The 22,623-nt window shown below is 46.2% G+C and overlaps 1 protein-coding gene across 1 annotated transcript in view; it reads left to right on the top strand.

Annotated features, from left to right (window-relative positions):
* Gucy2c (guanylate cyclase 2C) overlaps nucleotides 1-22,623 on the top strand; it is an 80,603-nt gene that overhangs the window by 29,454 nt on the left and 28,526 nt on the right. Inside the window, exons 10-15 of the mRNA NM_013170.1 lie at nucleotides 2,422-2,533; nucleotides 8,396-8,477; nucleotides 11,711-11,816; nucleotides 18,289-18,351; nucleotides 19,220-19,291; nucleotides 19,676-19,780. Of these exons, the coding sequence (NP_037302.1) occupies nucleotides 2,422-2,533; nucleotides 8,396-8,477; nucleotides 11,711-11,816; nucleotides 18,289-18,351; nucleotides 19,220-19,291; nucleotides 19,676-19,780 (540 nt within the window). The remainder of the gene's footprint in view (nucleotides 1-2,421; nucleotides 2,534-8,395; nucleotides 8,478-11,710; nucleotides 11,817-18,288; nucleotides 18,352-19,219; nucleotides 19,292-19,675; nucleotides 19,781-22,623) is intronic.

Below are 22,623 nucleotides of genomic sequence, written 5' to 3'. Positions count from 1 at the left end.
ACCTGCTTGGCTCCATCCCATATCACACTGCCAAAGGCCACTCTCTGAGCCTGGCAAATCTCTCTACCTATCTAGTTCCCAAGGCAGGTTGCCACCATGCTAGACATACACATCCCAATTCCATGGTGGGCTCAGTGTGTCCAGGCACCACACACTTTCTTGAACTCAATTAAATCACCACATGAAAGAACACACAGCACAACAATCTCTGATCCAATCGATAATATATAATTTGCTCATCTAGATACACAAAGTCCTGTACACATCCATCCCTTAAGAATATTCATAATAATTTAGCTCAGTGGTAGAGCGCTTGCCTAGCAAGTGCAAGGCCCTGGGTTCGGTCCCCAGCTCCAAAAAAAAAAAAAAAAAGAAAAAGAAAAAAAAGAAAGAAAAGGAAAAAAAAGAATATTCATAATAACCTGTAAATGTGCAGAGAGGAATCTTAATATCTGCCTCCATGTTCTTTCAGCTGCTTCTCCCTCTCTCACTCCAGTCTCCTTCCCTCTCTAAAACTTTTCTCCCACCCATCCTTCCTTCTTGTCCAATGACAGGCCTCGTTCTGTCTTGTACCAACCTTTACCTGCATAATGACATCATCCTACAGACTTCCTCTGATGATGGTGAAACTTAAAATGAATACACCCTTTCCTCCCCTCTTGACTTGGTCACGGTGTGTCGTTGCAGTGGTAGTGGCCCTGACTAAAACAGAGGACTCAAACAAGGGGAGTGGGTCTACCCCTCTCACCACATCTCCCACAAGAAGATTCCTGTCTGGTAAAGAGTTCATGGCTGATCAGCACTGGATTTAAAAGTGCAACAGCTTCCTTTATGCCTTCCAGAGCTGTGTCCATCTAAACCGTGAATGCCACTGTTTTAACCAACCAAGTGAGCAATAAACACCTTTTTCCTCCAAGAGGTCAGGTCCTGAAAAATAAGAGGCCACTCAGAAGAAAATAGTATTCATTTGTAAATGTTCAAGTGGACATTAGGGCAAGCTTAAGTCAATATATATATACATATATATTACATAATTAAATAAGTCACTATATATATTACATATTAAATAAGTCATAATATATATACACGTATAAATCTATATATATTTGCATTGCTTTTTGAGAGATACCTGAAATGGCGAATGTAAAAATTACAGAAAAGATGTTCATCCCAAGAAAGTGACACCAGAAGTTGGAGGCAGCACTTCTGAGAATCCACAGTTTTTGTTACTATATTGGGCCTTTAATGAAGTACTATATTTGGGGGCCAGTGAGATGCCTCAATGGGTTAGGGTGCTTGACTCTAAACCAGACAGCCTGAGTTTGATCCCTGAGAGTCACATGGTGGACGAAGAGATAAGATTCCTGAAAATTGTCCCCTGACCTCCACATGTGTGTTACACATACCCATCTCCTAGATAGAAAGAAAGAACAAAGGGAGAGAGGGCGGAGGGAAGGAGGGACAAATGGGAAGGAAGGAAGGGAGGGAGGGAGGGAGGGAGGGAGGGAGGGAGGGAGAGAGAGAAAGAAAGAAAGGAAGGAAGGAAGGAAGGAAGGAAGGAAGGAAGGAAGGGAAGTTTTAAACGGAATATATAGTTGGCATACATGCCATGGGATTTTTTTAAGTCAAATCCCCTCAATGCTTCAGTTACCAACAGGAACCACACAAAGAGACCCACATTCTCATCCAAAACGATGAAGCCCCAAGCTGCCCTCGGAAGAGAGGCAAAGACAGTTCTTTCCTCACCTGCACTACAGCTCCTCACGGGAGCACTGTTCCCCACACAGGTCTTCCAAAACATATTTGGTCAAACTTCTCAGCATTGGGCTACCACCAGCCACAGTACGTAGTGTGTGTATCTGGGAGAACCTAGGGAGTAACTCTTGAAACATGGGAACTATCAGTATCCTAGTCCATGTTCAGGGTAGGGGGTCAGTGGAAGGTCAATATGCCACATCCCAGCATACAGGCTGATCTGACCTTCCATCTATGCAATTAGAGGTTCCGTTCTCCAGAGTGACATTCTCTAAAGGTAAATTTCCTATGGAGAATATTTTGAGGGAGGGATAGTGACTGTAGGAGAGGAGGCGGCCATGTTTCTAACATGTCTCACACAGCATTGTCAACACACATACCTATGGCAGTAACTGAAGGATAGCCTGTAATAATGTTCCCCTTAGCAGATGACTTCAAAGGAAGGCTTTAACCATAGAGGCCTAGTTAATAACTGGTGATGACGGCTCCTATTTGTAACCCCAAAGTTTGGGAAGCCAAGACAGGAGAATTAAGATGTCAAGGTCAAACTGACCTATAATATTGAGATCATATCCCCAAAGCCACCCACACAGTCAGCCTCATCACAAATTGCTCTAAAATGTTCTCGTTCTTTTCTTCTGCTTTTTTTTTATATCTCCAACACAGTACAAGGTTCTTATGGCGTATGACACCCATAAAAACCAAACGATCCCTGTGGCTACGAGCCCCAACTTCATCTGGAAGAACCACAGACTCCCTAATGACGTTCCTGGGCTGGGTAAGACAATCTTACTGAGTTTTCTTTCCCCTGTATGGTTTCCATGTAGGCTGTAGGCAGTTAGCTTGTTTTTCTTTTCTTCCCATCTTGCCTAGACTTTCTAGGCTTGTGACTGTGGGCTTTAAAAGCCCAGCGAGTTCTGGTTAGACTCACTGACATTTGAACCCTGTTTTGAAGATGGTTTCCATATAAGCGGGACCCCTAGGAAACAAGGTCAGAAAACAGGCAAAAATTAAATAATCAGAGAAATGTGTACTACACCCTGCTACTGCAACAGACTCAATAGATTTCTAAGCAAGGAATATTTGCCATATCAGGGTGAGAGATAGTTGGCGACTGTGACCCTGAAAGCCTCCTCCGTTCCTTCATGGGACATTTGGTGACAATGAAGGGGGACACACATAGATGAGGTTCTAAAAGCCTTAGCATGGCTTGGCCTTCATGTGTTCGAGATGCAATGAGACTACATAGCATTGACCCTGCCCTTCAGCAGGGAGCTGGGGGTGGGAATCCATGAACCATAAAATCCATAGCATATTCTGTCTGCGTCTGCAGCGCTTAATGTAACAATTAGGAGTTCCATATTACTAATCTCTCCTCTTTAAAACAAAGATTAAAACTGGACAGACAGTTATGCTCAAACAATATGAAAATACCGTTAATGGGGTTCCAGAACATTTTGATGTATTCTTAATTCAGCACCATACAACCAACTGAAATCCATTCTTTCTAAACCTTTTTAAATGGCAGAAAAGTAACCGTAACCTTAAAGAATGGAGAAACTCACCTCTTTATCTAACATACCCTAACCTTGTAGGAATAAAACTGAGAATAAATACACACACATTTAATACAAAGATCGTGGAAGGGATTTCCCCCCTTTATGTCTTTTTGAACTTTTAATCTTTTCCCCAATGTCTGTAGTCACTTACCACTTTTCAAAGTTCTAAAAACTCTGAGCTATAAATACGTCCATTCTGGCAGTGTTCTGTGACCAGGAATTGAAGTTCGATCTGCTTTTAAGGGAGCATCCCAGGTCTCGTGGGCTTGCTTGTGTTAACATTGTAACTGTTTCTATGTTTCTTTTGGTCTGTGAATCCCCCCTGGGTGGAAAATGATAGATTTAAAGCAGTCAGGGAGGATCTGGGGGGGAGTGCATCCTACTAAACAAAGAGATGACCCAGAGGTAACTGCGGGATTATAGTTCTTTTTTAGTTTTCCATATATTGTCCCTAGAGCTATCTTCATACAGCTGAGTTTTAAACCAACATTTCCTGTCTCTGCCTCTCTGCCTCCATGTCTGTCACTGTCTGTCTCAATCCCTCCTCCTCTTCTCCCTCCCTCCCTCTCACCCTCTTCCTCTCTCTCTCTCCTTCCCCCTTTCCCTCTCTCCCTCTCTCCTTCTCCTTCTTTCCCTCCCTCTTCCTCTCTCCCTCTGTCTCTCTCTCCCTCCCCCTTTCCCTCCCTCTCTCCCTCTCTCCCTCTCTCCCTCTCTCCCTCTCTCCCTCTCTCCCTCTCTCCCTCCCTCCCTCTCTCCCTCTCTCCCTCTCTCCCTCTCTCTGCAGGACTAGTTGGCTAAGTGCTTGCTCAGGACCTGATTTTACACACAAACACACACACACACACACACACACACACACACACACACACACGCACGCACGCACGCACGCACGCACGCACGCACGCACACGCACACAGTGCCCACTTCAAAAACACAAAATGAAAGAAAAGGTATGTACTGATGGCCCAGGGAATCCAACCAGTGAGCTTCAGTTGAGTGAGAGACTCTGTCTCAGAAAAAATACAGTGCCGGGTGATGGAGGAAGACAGCCCGTGCTGACCTCTGGCCTGCATGTGGACAGAGAGGGCAGGGAAAGCATTTTTTTTCCTCAGAGGCTTCTCCATTTCTCTGCTTATTCTTTTGGGAAGTTTTTAAGCTAAATTCTTGTTGTGACTCTAACTCTCAGGTACATTAGAGCTTTTTTTAAAAAATAAAATAAAATAAATTTCTGTCTCTGTCTCCATCTCCTAGCAAAGTCACACTGTGGCAGAGTGAGAAAACAGTTCGGCCATATCACTGCAGCCTCCAGCACTCACCCTGACACTCTACCCACAATACCCCCTCTTCCCTATCACCTCCTTCCAGGGCCTTCCTGCTCTCGGCTCCTCCTACTTCAGAGCTCTGCAACTTCATGCCACCTGGTTACCCTCGGTGCTGTGCCTTCTGACTAGAAACTGGCAAGCATCCATCCCCTCAAGAGTTACCTGAGGGCTGGGGACACAGCACAGAGACTAGTGTGTTTGCCAATAAACGAAAGGATCAGAGTTAGGGTTCCCTGAACCCCAGCTGTGCCGTTGCATCTGTAAGCCTACATTGCTCACATGGGAAGAGGTAAGGCAGAGAGAGACAGGACACCCTCCGGAGGTCCCCAGGCCACATGTGCCGTCCCCTTGGTTAGTAGGATGGGCTAAGCTGACTGACTGCTCAGGTGGGCATCCATTTCCGGTCTCAGCTTGAGTCTATCTTAAAAAATGGCACTGCACTAAAGAGGACAGCCTTCCCCCACAGAGGACGCTGCCTTTGGACCCTCACGGTAGGCGGTGTTTCCCTGTGGACCCAGCATTAAGCAGAAACCACACCCAAACACCAATTTCCAAACACAAAGAGATCCTTTTATTAAACAAGGCAAAGAGATGGGGTAGCTGAATCTGAATCCGACAGAAGCCGCATCAAGTAGCTTTGTAGGCGTTAATTTCAAGAGAGAAAGGGGAGAGATCTGTGTTAGAATGAGCTAGACTGGGTCAGCAGGTTCTGACCAACCATGTTAATCAGGGTAGCTAAACAATGAATGTTGATTGCTGGACCTCAATGCTTTGATAGTTGGGTCTTGGTGAATGAGCCAGGCATAGGGAAGTAGCCAAATAATGGACCTGACCTTGGTGGCTAGCTTTAGGAATGTAATCTAACAGATTAGGGCAGTGGGGGGGGGGGGGGGAGGACAAGACCCACTGACACCATGTTTGCTCTGTTAGAGCCTTCAGCCTCCAGTAGCAGGACCTCCAGACAGACTCTCAAAACTTACCTGGATCTCACCTCTCTTCAGCCTTTCTCAGCATCTCAAGAAATGATCAGTCTGGCTCTTAACCTATGTGACCCCTACACTAGACTACCCTGTCTTTTACACCACATACTGTACAAGTGTGGGGTCTAATAGTCACTCATATCTGTTGCTGAAACATGGTGCACTGGAACAGGTAAATACATAAGTAAATAACTATACATACATAAGCATATATGTATGACATATTTATATATAAAATATCAGCATACTGTGGACCCAGCACTAACACTGTTGATTCAGATTAAAGCAGCACATTGTCCATGGTAGCGAAGCCAAGGACATTTGCTTTGATTCTACAACTAAAAGCTTCCTCCTCTAGCAAAGCAGCACATGTAACGAGTTCCCTCCAGCCCGTATAGTATATGTGAAGCCTGCAGAATGCATTAACCGGAATAGCCACTAGAGGGCAGTAGAAGGTTTGCCTTAGAAGTAGCGTGACCCCGACTTAACCAAGAAGCACAATGAAAATGTGGGTTGAGTTTAAAGCAACTGCATTTAACCAATGGCTCACATCTGTAATTACAGCATTTGGAATACTGAAGGGGGAGTATTACCATGAGTTGAGGCGATTCTCAGCCACAAAATGAGTTCCAGGCCAGACTGAACTACCAAGTATAACCGTGTCTCAACAGCAGTGAACCTATTTCATTTAAATAGTATGTTTAAATATCTAATTATGGTCATTATGTCTAGCACAGGGAGGTGCTCGTTATGTAAACAGATAGGGACTGAAATGACCTGAGTTGTTCAAACTCATGCTCTGGCATAGAGGTGTATGACTCCACACTGTGGGGTTATATTTTTTTCTACAGACTTGCTTTTTATCTAAGGGTAGGGGTGTGTTGTGGTAGAGATGTGTTACTGTGGCGGTTATGGTGGAAATGCCGATCACAGTGAGGTACCAGATCCATCAAAAGAAATGTGGTCATGACAGCCTCGTGTTGGTCATGACGTGACGGTCATGAAATGACGTCATGACGGCGTGAGGCCTGAGGGGAGAACACTTTGCTGCCTAGATGAGAGGAGAAAGGTAACTTAGAAACCAGGTGATGAGCAACCCCAGGGCAAAGCTTGCAAAGCAGCCCTCATGGAAATGTGCTACAGTTTTATCACATGCTAAGCTTCTGTTTGGGATGGAGCAGGGGCAGGGTGGGGTGGGGCGGGGTGGGGCGGGGTGAGGGACGAGAGGCAACAGAGGGGGGTTAGGGGTCCGGGGAGGAAGAAGGAAGGGAGAGAAAATGAGAATTTTTTAGAATGCAACATGATTAAACAAAAACATTAGAAACTTATCACACGATAAGTTTATGGTAGAAGGGGTTCTTAATATATTTTAATATTTGGGCATTTTTTTCCTTGTCTCAGTAAAATAAGGAGGGCCAAACTTTTATTCAAAACTTTCAGCCATTTAAAATCAATAATTTACTCATGGTGGGTGCAGGCTGGTTAGTAGAGAACAGGTCTGTGCCATCAAGGATTTTGTGTGTCCTAGTGCTATATTACGGACTTGGGTGGGGTGGGGTGGGGTGGAATGGACCTTTAATGGAAAAATCTGTTACTCTTTTCTTGGAGTAACTTCATTAATTACTTAGAAGTGATCTCCAGTCTTTGTTTTTTAAACACTTTTCCTATTTGAGCTCTCTCTCTCTCTCTCTCTCTCTCTCTCTCTCTCTCTCTCTCTCTCTCTCTCTCTCCCCTTGCTATAAGAAAAACCATGCCTCCTTTACCATATTCCCATTGCCTCCAGCTTCTCACACATTTAGTCTGTCACTTTGAGTCCTTTCATGGAACCCACTTACTCTGGCCAGGTGGGGAAGTTCTGAGGCATATGTGAGCCAAGACGAGCCTGTGAGGGTTTATAGCTGTGGCTTCTCAGACTGAACTTGTCCCTTACGTCCTTGACATCCCTCCAGTGCTTCTTCAGATTATATTCCAGTTATTCTTCTGAAAATCTGGGAACTTAAGACATCTACTCAAAATACACACACACACACACACACACACAGAGAGAGAGAGAGAGAGAGAGAGAGAGAGAGAGAGAGAGAGAGAGAGAGACAGAGAGAGAGAGAGAGACAGAGAGAGAGAGAGAGAGAGAGGGAGATTCATTCACTCTAACACAATCAGGCTATTGTCTTCTGTCAATAATTGAAATCTTGGAAAGGAATAGTATGCAGCCCTGTGGTTTGATACTCTAATTGGCTTTTTTAAAAAAAAAACATATGTGTCCTGCATTTAAAAATAGCCATCTCTTTCTTTATGCATAAAACCTCTTTAGCCACACAGGTCTAGAGAATGTTAGGTAGGCTTATATCCCTTCAAACTATGTGTTGGAAACCACTTAATGTTCCTATGACAGCAGTGGCTTGGGTTACAGATAAGGAGCTACAAGCTGTGCCTATAATTCTAGCACACAGGGGGATTGTAAGTTTTAAGCAACCCTGAGCTACCTAGTAAGAAAAAAGAGAAGAAGAGGGGAGAGTTGGGGAGGGGAGGGGAGGAGAGGAGAGAAGAGAGGCTACTACAAGCATTGCTGAAAGGAATCCATTTTTCCTGGACACACACAACAGCTTCCGTCAGAACCTAGAGATGCTGAATGCATATCACTAATGAAAGATTAATTAAAAAAGATATTTCTCAGAAGGTCTCTTCCCTCCCTGTCCTCAGATTCCATTCCACCAGGAGAAACTCTGGGATTCTTCATGCTGTGGTCCTGCTAATGCATGCTCCTTCCTTCTCTGCACAGGCCCTCAAATCCTGATGATTGCCGTCTTCACGCTCACGGGGATTGTGGTCGTTCTGCTGCTGATTGCCCTCCTTGTGCTCAGGTACGTCCATCCCACAGGCTTTCCCTCCAGGTGGGGAAGGGAGAAGGGAACAAGTCTGGCGTCCATTGGCAATGCTTGAATGAAAAGGCCTTCTACTTCAAAAGCCCGGCCAAAGTCAGAAGCCAATATGTGCAGATCAGAAACCCTGGCATCAAGGCACATGGCTAGCAATTGAAGCTCTGGGCTATGCCTGTGTGAGTCTGTGTGCTCAGGCTAATTCTTCTGAGTGTTGGAAAGACATCTGGAGTGTGCCTTGTGTTGCTAGCCACAGTGTCTAACCAGCTATCTTCAGAGATCTACTGGTGTATCGTGAGAGATTGCAGAATCATCCTACAGTATAGCGTAGAGTCTAGAGGAAGCTTAGAAACCTTCCATGCCACCAGATGTGGTGACCCCATGCCTGCAATCCCAGACTGAGGTGAGAGAGTGTGAGTTTGAGGCCAGCTTGCACTACACGGTAACTCTGTCTCAAACCAATAACAACAAGGAAATCACCTGTCCCAAGTGTGCAGAGCACGAGGAAAGGGCAGCAGACTCAACCTGGCAGGTAGCAAGTAGAAGAGCCAAGAATTCCATCCCGATGAGCACCAGAGCCTTGGTTTTCCTGCCTGACTCAGGCATAGCATGTGCTGGCTGGAGACATAAGACTTATTAAATATTGGTTGGTTCTATAAGCGTCCCAGCTTCTGCCTGTGCACACTAAACACAGAACATTCTTCCTTGGTATGCTATCAGGGTGCCCCAAGTCAAGTGACAATTATTTGTTGTGTGCCACACCCTTTGGTAAGAATGTTACCAGGCTTTCTCATAATGTCAGGGCCTGGTCCATAACTCGTTTTCTCTGGCGAGGGCGTAGACTGGTTTCTTTGCTCTGACGGCAGGGTTCACATCCTAGAGCTGTGTTTCTCAGAATCCAGGGGACTGTCTACAGCATCACCACATAGTCTCTCAGAAATCACGGCTGGATGGGTTGATGGACTTTCCGCAGGGGCTGTAGGAGAGAGCTCTGGTCGTCTCTAGGCCGGGAGGCAGAGGTGGGGATTCCTAATGGCCAGCCTTGATAAGGAGACTGGATAGGAAAGATGAGGTGTGTTCGGTTTTCTAGTCCAACTACCAATGCATGAGAAGTAGGGATTGACTTATGATGTTCCCTAGGGTAGAGTGAATGATGCCCTGTTGAGCCCCATAAGTCTCCAGGGCCACAGATAATCCCAGTCTGGCAGCCTCTAACGCCTTGGTATTCATCCCTCCTGCCTCTGTTTAGGGTCACAAAAGGTGGTCACACGTATTTAATAAAGGAAAACTCAGAGTTATGTGGAAGCAGAGGAAGGAAGTTAAGCATTCTGTTTAGGGAACATGGAGAAGCAAAGGGCAAATGACCTTGAGGATGTAAGCCAGGGTTTATCTAAGGACAAAAAAGGGAAGATAAATTCAGGGACAGACAAGTAGGTCAACAAGAAATGGTGCAGAAGTGACAGGGGTGGGCTTACAAGCCATCTAGAAAATGACGCTAGGACAGTTGGCTTTCCATCCAAAATAAAACTAAAATGTACTAATACAGTAGAAGGACGCAGCCCTCTCTGGGCAGAGCTTTAAGAGTTAAGGTCCTGCGTGTGACAGACAAGCTTCAAGATTTAGAAGAGATAAACACAAGGTGGCCTTACAGGAGGAGTTCTGAGATGAGAGCAAGACAAAAGCCATAGAAGAAAAATGAGTCACTAGGTCAGGATAAAATTAAAACTTTCCATTCAACAACTGTAAGGAGGCAGTGACACAGGAACACTATTTGCTATACAGAGGGAGATAGGGTTTGTTTTCATAATTCATAAACAAATTCATGTAAGGGGTTGGGGAGATGGCTCAGTGGGCAGCTGCAATTGTGCAAGTTTGAGACACTGAGGTCCAGATTGGTAGAACCCGGGTAAAACCAGGGACGGTTGTGCGTGTCTGCAGTCCCCGCATTCTTACCTAGACGGGAGACATGAGAAGTGCCAAATACTCACAGGCCATCCAACCTGGAGAGCACAGCAGAGCAAGCTCCTGCCTCAGACAAGTGGAGGGTGGGGATCAAGAGCCAAGGTGGCCTTCTGATCTCCAGAAGCACTCTGGGGTGTGCGCATGCACACGAGACTCGCCAAGCATTCACACACGCACGAGAGCACACTTGGACATACATACACTCAACACATACGCTCACACACACAATACACACACACTCTCACACACACAGATATTCAAATCCATGTAATATAATAAAAATGATGTAGTAATAAAGCTGAGAAAATCATAAATAACTATATAACTATTATGTGTATATATACATATATATTTATATAAACACATATATATGCAGTAAATATTTGGGAAGATCCTCTCCATAGAAATCAAACAAATATAAAATTAAGCCACAGTGAGTCACCATATTATAAACGTCATAAATGTTTTAAAATGCTTAACAGGGGTTGAGGATTTAGCTCAGTGGTAGAGCGCTTGCCTAGCAAGCTCAAGGCCCTGGGTTTGGTACTCAGTTCCAGAAAAAAAAATGCTTAACAATATCAAGAATGTTGGAAATGAGAGATCTCAAGGTGGGAAATTAGCACACCACTTTGGAAAAGTATTTCATGGAGTTGAAAGTGTAGCCTGTAACCCAAGAAGGCATTGTGTATGATAGCTGGATGGAAGAACTGGAAATCTCTACTGTTGTCTGTTGGGATAAGTGTTGTAACAGGGACTCATACAGCTCAGACTGGCCTTGAACTTGCTATGCAGCCAAAGATGATCTTGAACCCCTAATTCTCCCGACTCCACCTCCCAACTGCTGGGCTCCACGTGCAGCCCTTTGGACATGATTTAAACTTCTTATTTTAGGGGAAAGGCATGAAGAAGAACCTCGGTTACTTAGGAACACTGTGCGCTCAATGGTGGCTTCAGATTGTACATTTTCGGCCTCTCGGGGCTGTCAGGATCTCGTGTGTTTGTTTCTGGTTTTGCTTTCATTTCTTTCGTCCCTTTCACCATCAGTTCAGATCCTTCACTATTCTGAATTACTCTCCTAGTAAAACTAGGAAACAGAAACAAAGAAAAGAAAAGCCGGGCAACTGTCCCCTTAGCAGTTGGGGGAGCCCAGAGCCACACCTCAGTGTCTGCTGGCCTAAGGACAGGGGGTTCTAGTCTGGGAGCCAAATGGAGCAGGTGTTTATAAACACCTCCTGTTGGTTCTATTCCTGCTACAGAAAATACAGAAGAGATCATGAACTTCGACAGAAGAAATGGTCCCACATCCCTTCTGAAAATATCTTTCCTCTGGAGACCAACGAGACCAACCATGTCAGCCTGAAGGTGAGGAGGCCTTGCTCCACCAGTTGATGCGAATCTGACAAGACTTTGGTAGCATGGTAGCAAACGTGCCCAGCACGGACAGTTTCAGTCATCCCAAATCCAAGATTTAGATGTTTGCAGCTTAAAGGACCTCTTTCGGCTTTTACTGCATGGCTTGCTCAGAACTCAATAGACCAGGAAAGAGAAGGCAGTCAGGCCAGACGCCTTCCAAGTTCTAATCGATTAGGTTTGTCCCACCCCTGCCCTCCCAGTGACCCACTTCCTCCAGCTAAGTACCACCTCGTAAAGGTTCCAGCACCTCCCAGATCTGTACCAGCAGCTAGGCACCATGAACCCATGGGAGGCATTTCACCCTCAAACCACAACGGTACGTCAGTCATTCTTGGCTTCTGACTTGGAAGAGAAATACCTACCAGCTTCTCCCACCCTCAGGACTCATCACTTCAGGCTAAGTAGCTGCCATATATTTTGGTCATTACTGAAAGAAACCTCTGCTAAGATTTGTCTAGAAGTTTCCCTTGGCTTGGAAATGTAATCAGAAGCCAATGTGAACAGCTCACCCACATTTTCTGCAGCCTGCAATGCAGACTCCCAGATAGATAGATAGATAGATAGATAGATAGATAGATAGATAGATACAGATGATAGATAGATAGATAAATATGATAGATAGATAGATAGATACAGATGATAGATAGATAGATAGATAGATAGATAGATAGATAGATGATAGATAGATACAGATGATAGATAGATACAGATGATAGATATGATAGATAGATAGATAGATAGATAGATACAGATGATAGATAGATAGATAAATATGATAGATAGATAGATAGATAGATAGATAGATAGATAGATACAGATGATAGATATGATAGATAGATAGATACAGATGATAGATAGATAGATAGGATAGATAGATACAGATGATAGATATGATAGATAGATAGATAGATAGATACAGATGATAGATAGATAGATAGATACAGATGATAGATAGATAGATAGATAGATATGATAGATAGGATAGATAGATACAGATGATAGATATGATAGATAGATAGATAGATAGATAGATAGATAGATAGATAGATAGAGATAATAGATGAGATAGATGATTGATAGATGATAGATAAATAGATGATAGATGAGATAGATGATAGGTTAGATGATAGATAGACAGATAGATTGATAGATTAATAGTAAGAAGTTCTCACTTATTGAGAACTTATGTGCCATCTTTATTATCACTTTGCTTCATCTTCTCCTGAGCCCATCAGGTAACAGGACTGGAATCAGACATGTGGTTCCAGACTGAACCCAAACCAGTTGTAGACTTGCGCATCTTACTGACTCACACCACGGTGTTATCAGCGTTTCTGTAGGAAGGTACCAAGATGGAGTTCATAAAGTCTCTCAGGCAGGGAAGAGCTGACAGGCCCAAGTAAATCCACTACACTCTGGAGCTTCTCCGCCAGCCACGTGACTGCACTTCACACAGGAAGCAGAGAGGGAGAGGGAACAGGAAGCTGTGCCAAGCTCTATGGGTGTCCCACCTCCACATCCTGCATGCTGGTTTTCAATAGCTCGGACCTGCTCACAGTTGTACACGGGTGGCATGGTCTTTGCCCCAGACTTGCCTCATGCTCCAGGAGCCTCCTATAGACCTCCAGACATCACTCACAAAGACTGGTCTGTCTCTGGCAAGTGTCAGAATGAAGTCCATCTCCAGTATTTTGCAGGATACAGCAGATGAGCACAAGACAACTGGGTTTCCAAAGGCAAAATGTGCGGGGCTTAAATTACTGACTTGATCCGCACATAAGAAAACCTTTAGACACGTTAAATTCTTAGGTGACATTGTGATCATTTAACTCTCCCATAAGGCATTTATAAAATGGGTTGGAAAAGAGGAGAAAGAAGATGAAGTAGAGGGAAATAAGGAAAGGAGGAGCAGAAGGAGAGAAAGAGTCAGGGAGCAGGAGAAGAGGGGCAGACAAAAGGAGGTGGAGGAAGAGGAGGAGGGAGAAGAAGAAGAGGAGGAAGAGAGAAAGAGGAGGAGGGAGAGAAGGATGGAGAGGAGGAAGAGGAAGAGGGAAAGGAGGAAAAAGGGGAGGAAGAGGAAGAAGAGAGAGGAGGAAGGAGGGAAGGGAGAGGAGAGGGGAGAAGTCAAGGGAGAGGAGGAGGAAGAGGAGGAAAAGAGGAAGAAGAGGAAGCCTCAACTACCAATACTAAGCAGGGGTTGCTATTGTAGCACCAAGATTTTTCAAAACCGAAGACTTTATTACATACCAGCTGACCGGCAAGGAGTTCAGGAAATAATCAAATCTGCCAGTCCATAGGTTTTAACAGGACACTATGCAGAGAGAGGAGAGAGCCTGTTTGCTAGATGGATGATAAGAAGATAATCTTTAGGATTCTTTTGGGCAGGAGACCCTGGATACCAGGCCCCTTAACAAATCTCATGTCTCCTTTGGGGACGAACAGCTGTTGTACTCTGGAAAGACAACTTGAGACTACAAGGTTGAAAGATACCTCCTAGAGAGGCTGGCTTCTTCTGTTCACACGCATGCTAAAAATCTCACACCAGGAATCCTCGAGTGGCTTCTGGAGCCCTTTCCCAAATTCAACTTACAAACTTCGTTATTTGAGTGAGGGCTTTCTATCCAGACCTTGGCCCATTTAAACTTCTTTTTCTTAGTGAGTAGTGTACCAGTCATCACTCTTGGAAGCTAATTAAGCTAATTCTTCTGCATTTAAGGATAGCCCCATGAATTTAGCAAGGGTAATAGCACACCTGAGCTAGTGAGGGTTACCACCGCTGTGGTGAAGCACCACAACCACAGGCAATGTGGGGAGAGAAGGATTCATCTGGATGTGGTTCTGCAGCACTGTTCGTCACTGAAGGAAGCCAAAACAGGAACTCAAACAGGGCAGGAACCTGGAGGCAGGAGCTGATGCAGAGGCCAGGGAGGGTGCTGCTTACTGATTGCTCTTCATGCCGTGCACAGCTTCATTTCTTATAGGACCAAAGCCCAGGGTGGCCACACCCACAATGGGCTGAGCCCTCCCCCCTCAATCAATAATTAAGAAAGTATACATATACAGCCACCAAACTAGATAAGATGGATGAAACAAAGAAGTGCAGGCTGACAGGAGCCGGATGTAGATCGCTCCTGAGAGACACAGCCAGAATACAGCAAATACAGAGGCGAATGCCAGCAGCAAACGTCTGAACTGAGAACGGGACCCCCGTTGAAGGAATCAGAGAAAGGACTGGAAGAGCTTGAAGGGGCCTGAGGCCCCATATGAACAACAATGCCAAGCAACCAGAGCTTCCAGGGACTAAGCCACTACCTAAAGACTATACATGGACTGACCCTGGACTCTGACCTCATAGGTAGCAATGAATATCCTAGTAAGAGCACCAGTGGAAGGGGAAGCCCTGGGTCCTGCCAAGACTGAACCCCCAGTGAACGTGATTGTTGGGGGGAGGGCGGTAATGGGGGAAGGATGGGGAGGGGAACACCCATATAGAAGGGGAGGAGGAGAGGTTAGGGGGATGTTGGCCCAGAAACCAGGAAAGGGAATAACAATTGAAATGTAAATAAGAAATACACAAGTTAATAAAGATGGAGAAAAAAAAGTCTAAAGATCCTACACCCCTAAAAAAAAAAAAGAAAGAAAGAAAGTGCCCTAGAGGCCTGCCTAAAGGTGGGAAAAGCACATGCATAAGCACAGCCAGCCTCTCCAAAAGGTGACTTTTAATCTGACAATCTCAATTTGCTTTTGCAGCTGCCTTCTCACCCCCACCCCTAAAGGAAACATGAGACTTGTAAAGAGGTAGTATTCAGGAACCCCAGCTCAAATGAATCCTAAAGGCTGCCTTCTTACCATCCAATTAGCAATGTAGGAAGAAGGAAAATGGAGGCATTTTTTCAACTGCGCTCTCTCTCCTCTTAGGTGACTAGAGTGTATGTCCAGTTGACATAAAACTAGCCAGCACAACTGACCCTTCGTCAACTTGACACGCACACATCACTATTAAACCATAACCTTTCCTTTCCCAATCATCCCCAAGGTCACACATTAATATCAACATCACAATATTAAAACATTTTACCGACTTAAGTCCCACAGCCTTAAACATTTAACTACGTTAAAAGTTCTCCTTTTAAAACACCCAGAATGTTTTAAAATCCAGTCTCTATAAAACTCCAAAATCTCCAAAAAGTTAAAAGTCTCTCAACTATGGGCTCCTTTTAAATCAAGAATAAATCAAATGCTTTCTTACTTCAAAAGGGAAAAGCCAGGACACTGTCACGATCTGAATAAAGCAAACCCATACTCCAACAATGTAGAGAACTCAATGTCCACTCTCTCAGATTCATTCATAGTCTTCTGGGCTTCTCCAAGGGGCTTGGGCTGCTTCTCTGGCTTCACTTCCTGCAGCACACACAGCTTGTCTTCTAAGTTCTGGCTGCCTCCAACTTACCATTTCTGCTGTTCTTGGTGGTCATCTCACAATACTGCCATCCAAAAATGCTGGAGTCTCTGGCTGTGCCTGGGCTGCATTCTTACCAATTCTTACCTGAGCTCTTTTCAGGGACTCCAGCCTGCCACATAGCATCAAGATTCAGTTGCTTTCCATAACCCCTTCATATCTTCAAAGCCAGTACCATCTGCCTGACTCTTAAGTTGCCAAGTTTGGCTGCCAGCACAAGGCACAACCTTGGTCACCTCTAGAACACAGCTTCTGGGTACAGACTCTGAGGTAACACTTCCCAGAAGATCTCACCTCTGTGGTGCTGGGCTCTTCTAAATCACTGCTAATTTCTCATCTCTAGCTGACCAGCATCAATTGTCCCAGTAGAACCATGGTTTCACTTCAGTGATTCTGGTCTCTCGTTAATCACCGATGATTCTTCTGTACCAGGTAGACAGAACCACAGATTCTTAACTCTAAATAGTAAGTGACCCCAAGAGAGTCTTTAAGTCGCTCTAAAACCTTCCTCTGAAATTTCACAAGCCAGGCCTCCTTCAACTGCATTTCTTTCAACATCCTTATCTTCCAAGCACACATAATAGCTCACCGAGCTTTGAACCCTTAATGTCTTTTCTGGTCCAAAGTTCCAAAGTCTTCCCACAATCCTCCCAAAACATCATGGTTATACAGTTTCCATTTGAGTCCAGGTTTCTATTTCTGTGATGAGGCGCCATGACCAAAGCAACTCGGGGAGAAAAGGATTTATTTGTTATGCTTCCATATCAGGTACCTGGAAGCAGGAGCTGATGCAGAGGCCATGGAGGAGTGCTGATTATTTGCTGGTACTTTATGACTAACTAAGCCTGCTTTCTTATAGAACCCAGGACCACAGCCCAGGGGTGGCCCCACCCACAGAAGGCTGGTTCCTCCTCCATCAATCACTAGTTAAGAAAGTGCACTACAGGTCTGCCTACAGCCAGATCTTATGGAGGCCCTTTCTCAGCCGGGGTTTCCTCAAGTGAGCTGATATAAAATTAGCCAGCACAGAACTCTAAGTTTTGATGAGACGTGAATTTAAAGATAAAACAAATCTTAGCTTTTTTCTGTGTTTATCTTTTCTTTTCTTTTTTTTTTTTTAATTTTTTTAAAACATGTATACATCATACAGCTTTCTGCCTGCATGTATGCCTGCAGGCCAGAAGAGGGCATCAGATCCCATTACAGATGGTTGTGAGCCACCATGTGGTTGCTGGGAATTGAACTCAGGACCTCTGGAAGAGCAGACAGTGCTCTTAACCACTGAGCCATCTCTCCGGCCCCCTTTTTCCTGTGTTTAGACCAGAAATCAGTGTCAGGGAAGCCAGGAGCGACATCTAGCCTGTGGTAGTGCACGGGTGTACACATGCTCGTGCGTGTGTACGCACACGTTTGCGCGATGTTCTGTGATGACATTTTTAACCTCAAGTGCCAGCATATAAAACCATGCACTAGCATATAAAAATCTATATTCCAGGTTCCTTTTTGAGAAGTCAGCTGACCTGGCAATTCTAACACAAACCCAGGATTGATGAACACCTGGTCCCAACATCTCATCTGCATGTCTGCTGGGCCTTCAGGTGTAAAATTAAACTCAAAAGCAGTGAGAGTTTGTAACATCCTTTTAAGGGCATCTGCCAGGAGATGGCATAGCCTGAGATTCCCAGCAGAAGGAGAATCAGAGGAGCCAGAAGCAGACAGAATTCTTGGTACTAATAGGGTTGTGAGAGGGAGGAGGAAAGCCCAGAGCATAAGGTGGTAGACGCCTGGAGAGAAGAGAAGTTGATCAGAAGGAGCAAAGGGTTACAGCCCCGGAGTGCATCAAGGGGCCTGGCCAGCACAGTGTTGAATACTGAGAGGCACACCCCATGGGAGAGCCTCTCCTCTTTGGCAGTGCAAGGGATGGATATGACGTTCTGAAGCAATGGTTCTTTTCTCCAACAGATTGACGATGACAGGAGGCGGGATACAATCCAGAGAGTGCGACAGTGCAAATACGACAAGAAGGTTGGTACAGCACTGGCCCCGCTGTCCTGGACCCTGCCCGTGTACCATAGTCCCCCACTCTCCTAAACCCTGCTAGTTATCACAGTGCCCCACTGTCCTGAACCCTGCTAGCTATCACAGTGCCCCACTGTCCTGAACCCTGCCAGTTATCACAGTACCTCACTGTCCTGAACCCTGCCAGTTATCACAGTACCTCACTGTCCTGGACCCTGCCTGTTATCACAGTTCCCTACTATCCTGGACTCTGCTGGTTTACACAGTGCCCCACTGTCCCCAACTTTGTCAGTTAGTGTTCTGAGCCCTCCCTGGTGTGTGCTGGGTGTTCTGACGCAATTGTCCTACCCCGTGACCTTGACAATGCAATGGGTAGAGGTGCCCAGGTAGCTGCCAGAGGCCACTTGGGCTCTTACATGGCAGTCAGAGCTCTGCTTCAGAGTCTGGGGGACTTGGGAGAACAATGAAGCATTCTTATGAGATGTGGAGAATGAGAGGAAACATGGGGTTCTGCTCACTCAGGACAGCCCTTAGATTACCCAAGAATCTGTGTCAGGAAGGGCTCCAGCCTCCTTTCCTTGCTTTCCTTTCCACGCTTCCTCATTTCCTCCCTCCCTTCCTCCCTCCCTCCCTCCTTCCCTTCTTTCTTCCCTCCCTCCCTCCCATTTCCCCTGGTCATTCTACAAGAAACATTCCAACTGCAGCCCACTACCTCCTGGTTAGTAGGCATTGTAGACGTAAGCCTTAGTCAAACACAGAGTGCTCCAGAGCATAACAGATCACACAGCACCCTGAGGCCACCCGGCGGCTCAGTTTGTTGGATTCCGTTTGTCCATGCTACAGCAAGGCCCCTTTTCTCAATTGATCTTGGCAGAAAGTGATCCTGAAAGACCTCAAGCACTGTGATGGTAACTTCAGTGAGAAGCAGAAGATAGAACTGAACAAGGTATTCTCCCCATGTGCCGAGCTCCTCAAAATCACTTTCATCCAAACCCCGAGGTCCCCCGTGGTGCTGCAGCCAACAGAAAGTCCCCCCAGGCAAGGAAAGGGCAGCCTGACGTGTTGACAGGCTACCAAGAGACTGTAGAGGGAGGGCTGATGCGGCCTACCGCACCACCCTGGTTTATTTGAAAGTAGTTAAAACTTTATTCAATGTGGGTGAGTAGGGTGTGATGTGTGCGGGAAGGAGCTGGGGCATCGTTTGGTTGTTACAGGGATCCTTCCTTCCAAAGACCTCAAAGGATCCATCACACCACTACCTAGTTCTCCACACCAGCATCCCCACCCCTCCCACCCTTTGCTTTATAAACAGCCTCTTCTCCTGTTCTAGCTACTGCAGTCAGACTACTACAACCTGACCAAGTTCTACGGCACCGTGAAGCTAGACACCAGGATCTTTGGGGTGGTCGAGTACTGCGAGAGGGGGTCCCTCCGGGTAAGGAGCCATGGACACTTCCTATGACCTAAGTGGTCACTACATGAAAAGGAAAAAAACGTACTGGAGATATGGCCCAGTGGACCGCCTGCACCTCCAGTTCTAGGGGATCCAACACTCCCTCTGGTCTCTGTGGGCACCGCACACACGAGGTATGCAGCTGCACATGCAGGCAAAATGCTCACACACATAAAACAGAGTTTTACTCGATGGGATGACATCAGAGAGTCATCAGGAAAAGTGATCAGAGCCATCAGATTACATCACTTGGTCCTATGACGTCATTGCAAGCAAGCCAAAGGTATTCAGAAAGGCAGAATGGACGGAGGAGCAAAAGTAGAGTGCGAGTGAGTGGGTGTGTGAGTGAGTGGGTGAGTGAGTGAGTGAGTGGGTGAGTGTGAGTGGGTGAGTGAGTGAGTGAGTGGGTGAGTGAGTGAGTGGGTGAGTGAGTGGGTGAGTGAGTGAGTGGGTGAGTGAGTGGGTGAGTGAGTGGGTGAGTGAGTGAGTGAGTGAGTGGGTGAGTGAGTGGGTGAGTGAGTGGGTGAGTGAGTGAGTGGATGAGTGAGTGAGTGGGTGAGTGAGTGAGTGAGTGGGTGAGTGTGAGTGGGTGAGTGAGTGAGTGGGTGAGTGAGTGAGTGGGTGAGTGAGTGAGCGTGTGAGTGAGCGGGTGAGTGAGTGGGTGAGTGAGTGAGTGAGTGGGTGAGTGAGTGGGTGGGTGAGTGGGTGAGTGAGTGAGTGAGTGGGTGAGTGAGTGAGTGAGTGGGTGAGTGAGTGGGTGAGTGAGTGGGTGGGTGAGTGAGTGGGTGGGTGAGTGAGTGAGTGGGTGAGTGAGTGGGTGAGTGTGAGTAAGTGAGTGGGTGAGTGAGTGGGTGAGTGTGAGTGGGTGAGTGAGTGGGTGAGTGAGTGGGTGAGTGAGTGAGTGAGTGGGTGAGTGAGTGAGTGGGTGAGTGAGTGAGTGGGTGAGTGGGTGGGTGGGTGAGTGAGTGGGTGAGTGTGAGTGAGTGGGTGAGTGAGTGGGTGAGTGAGTGAGTGAGTGAGTGGGTGAGTGGGTGGGTGAGTGGGTGAGTGAGTGAGTGAGTGTGAGTGGGTGAGTGAGTGGGTGAGTGAGTGGGTGAGTGAGTGAGTGAGTGGGTGAGTGAGTGAGTGAGTGGGTGAGTGAGTGAGTGGGTGAGTGGGTGGGTTGGTGAGTGAGTGGGTGAGTGAGTGGGTTGGTGAGTGCTTTGAGACTCCATTCACACCATTCACTTGCTTTGGGGTTAAAAGCATGAAAGACAGATGTTCAAGCAGCATCGCATGACCTGTCTTGCTCCATTCACCTCCCCCACCCCCACCAGTGACTCAGTGACGGTGACTCAGTGGGTACCGGGTGGGCTCAGGTATTCTGGATAAGCAGCTCCAGGGGGAGCTTCAAGGGAAGTTAAGATGGGGCAGAGTCTCGTTCACAGGAGAACTAACCATCAAGCCTGGCCCTGGGCACACACAGTTACTGTACAAAGAGCAGGGTCAGGTGTGGGAGGCAGGACTCGGAGAAGGGGAGATGAGGCTGGAATCCAGGACAGGGGCTGCCAAGAGGCCTGAAGGATTTCTCCTGACCCTGCCCAGTGGCTGGGCGTATGCTCTAATGCTCTGCTATGCTGAGCCTTCTGATACCTTGGGCAAGGTGGGCATGGAATTTATCAGGATACTTTGAGAGCAGAGGGCACTAAATTGATGCCAAGCAGTCTTGAATGGACACTAGCCCAAGCCAGTGATCCCCATGCTCCTGGACTTCCTTCAGAGCCAACTGTATTGAGGTACTCGCCACCAAGCCTGATGACCTCAGTTCAGTCTCCCACAGCCCCTGTGGTAGAAGTAGAGAACTGAGTTTTCTGAGAATGCAAGTTGTCTGAACTCCGAGAGCACTGTAGCAATGCACCCCCACCAAATGTACACAAAATAAATAAATCAGCACTTTGTATAACCTATAGCCAAGCTTGAAGGCAGGGCTTTATCTACTAGGCCTTCCGGTCAGCTCTGATTTTAAACAACAAATACACAGATGGGGGAGGGGTGGGCAAAGGCAGCACTCAAGGCTGACTCATGCGCCCACCCCAGTGCACTGTAGAGGTCTGTGGAGAATTGTTAGCACAGGCTATCAGCATAGTTCTTCTGAACTTCAACAACTCATTCCCATTGTCTATATAAAGAGTGTTTGAAAGCTCAACAAGAACTAACACCCTCCAGACTCACTGAACACTTCACAAGGCTATAACATAAGACTGACCGTACAACGGACTACAACCTATGGTTATGAGCATACATGGAGAAATACCAACAAAATACTGCAATATTAAGCTAGCTGTATATCAGAATAAGACACAAACAATAGAATCTAGCTAATAGAACAATATGGTCCGTCCATCCGTGTGTGTGTGTGTGTGTGTGTGTGTGTGTGTGTGTGTGTGTGTGCACGCACACTCGTAAGCATAAGGGTCAGAGCATGACAGCAGGTATCTTCCTTGACATTCCTACCTTATATATTGAGGGAGGCTCTCTCACTTCATCCAGAGTCTGTGGATCTCAATAGGCTAACTGGCCACCCCCTCCAGGCTGTCTCTGCCTCCCCATGCTGGAATTACAAGAGGCCTGTGGCTACCTGACATCCGTGTTGGTGTTAGGCATCTGAGCCCCCATCCTCATGCTCACAGGGAATCGGTTTGCTCAAGCTACCCTGCCCTTATCCCCCAGATGATCATGTTAAGGGCCTGGAGGTGATCACTTCCATCGATACTGATAAAATGAACGAAAGTTCCTAATGATAGCCCTCCCCACTCTTTAAACAAGGGAAATATTAAAACATCTCA

This window comes from Rattus norvegicus, chromosome 4 (assembly GCF_021556685.1).
Source record: "Rattus norvegicus strain SHRSP/BbbUtx chromosome 4, alternate assembly SHRSP_T2T, whole genome shotgun sequence".
In the NCBI taxonomy this organism is placed as follows: domain Eukaryota; kingdom Metazoa; phylum Chordata; class Mammalia; order Rodentia; family Muridae; genus Rattus; species Rattus norvegicus.
This window is presented reverse-complemented; position numbering and strand designations above follow the sequence as displayed.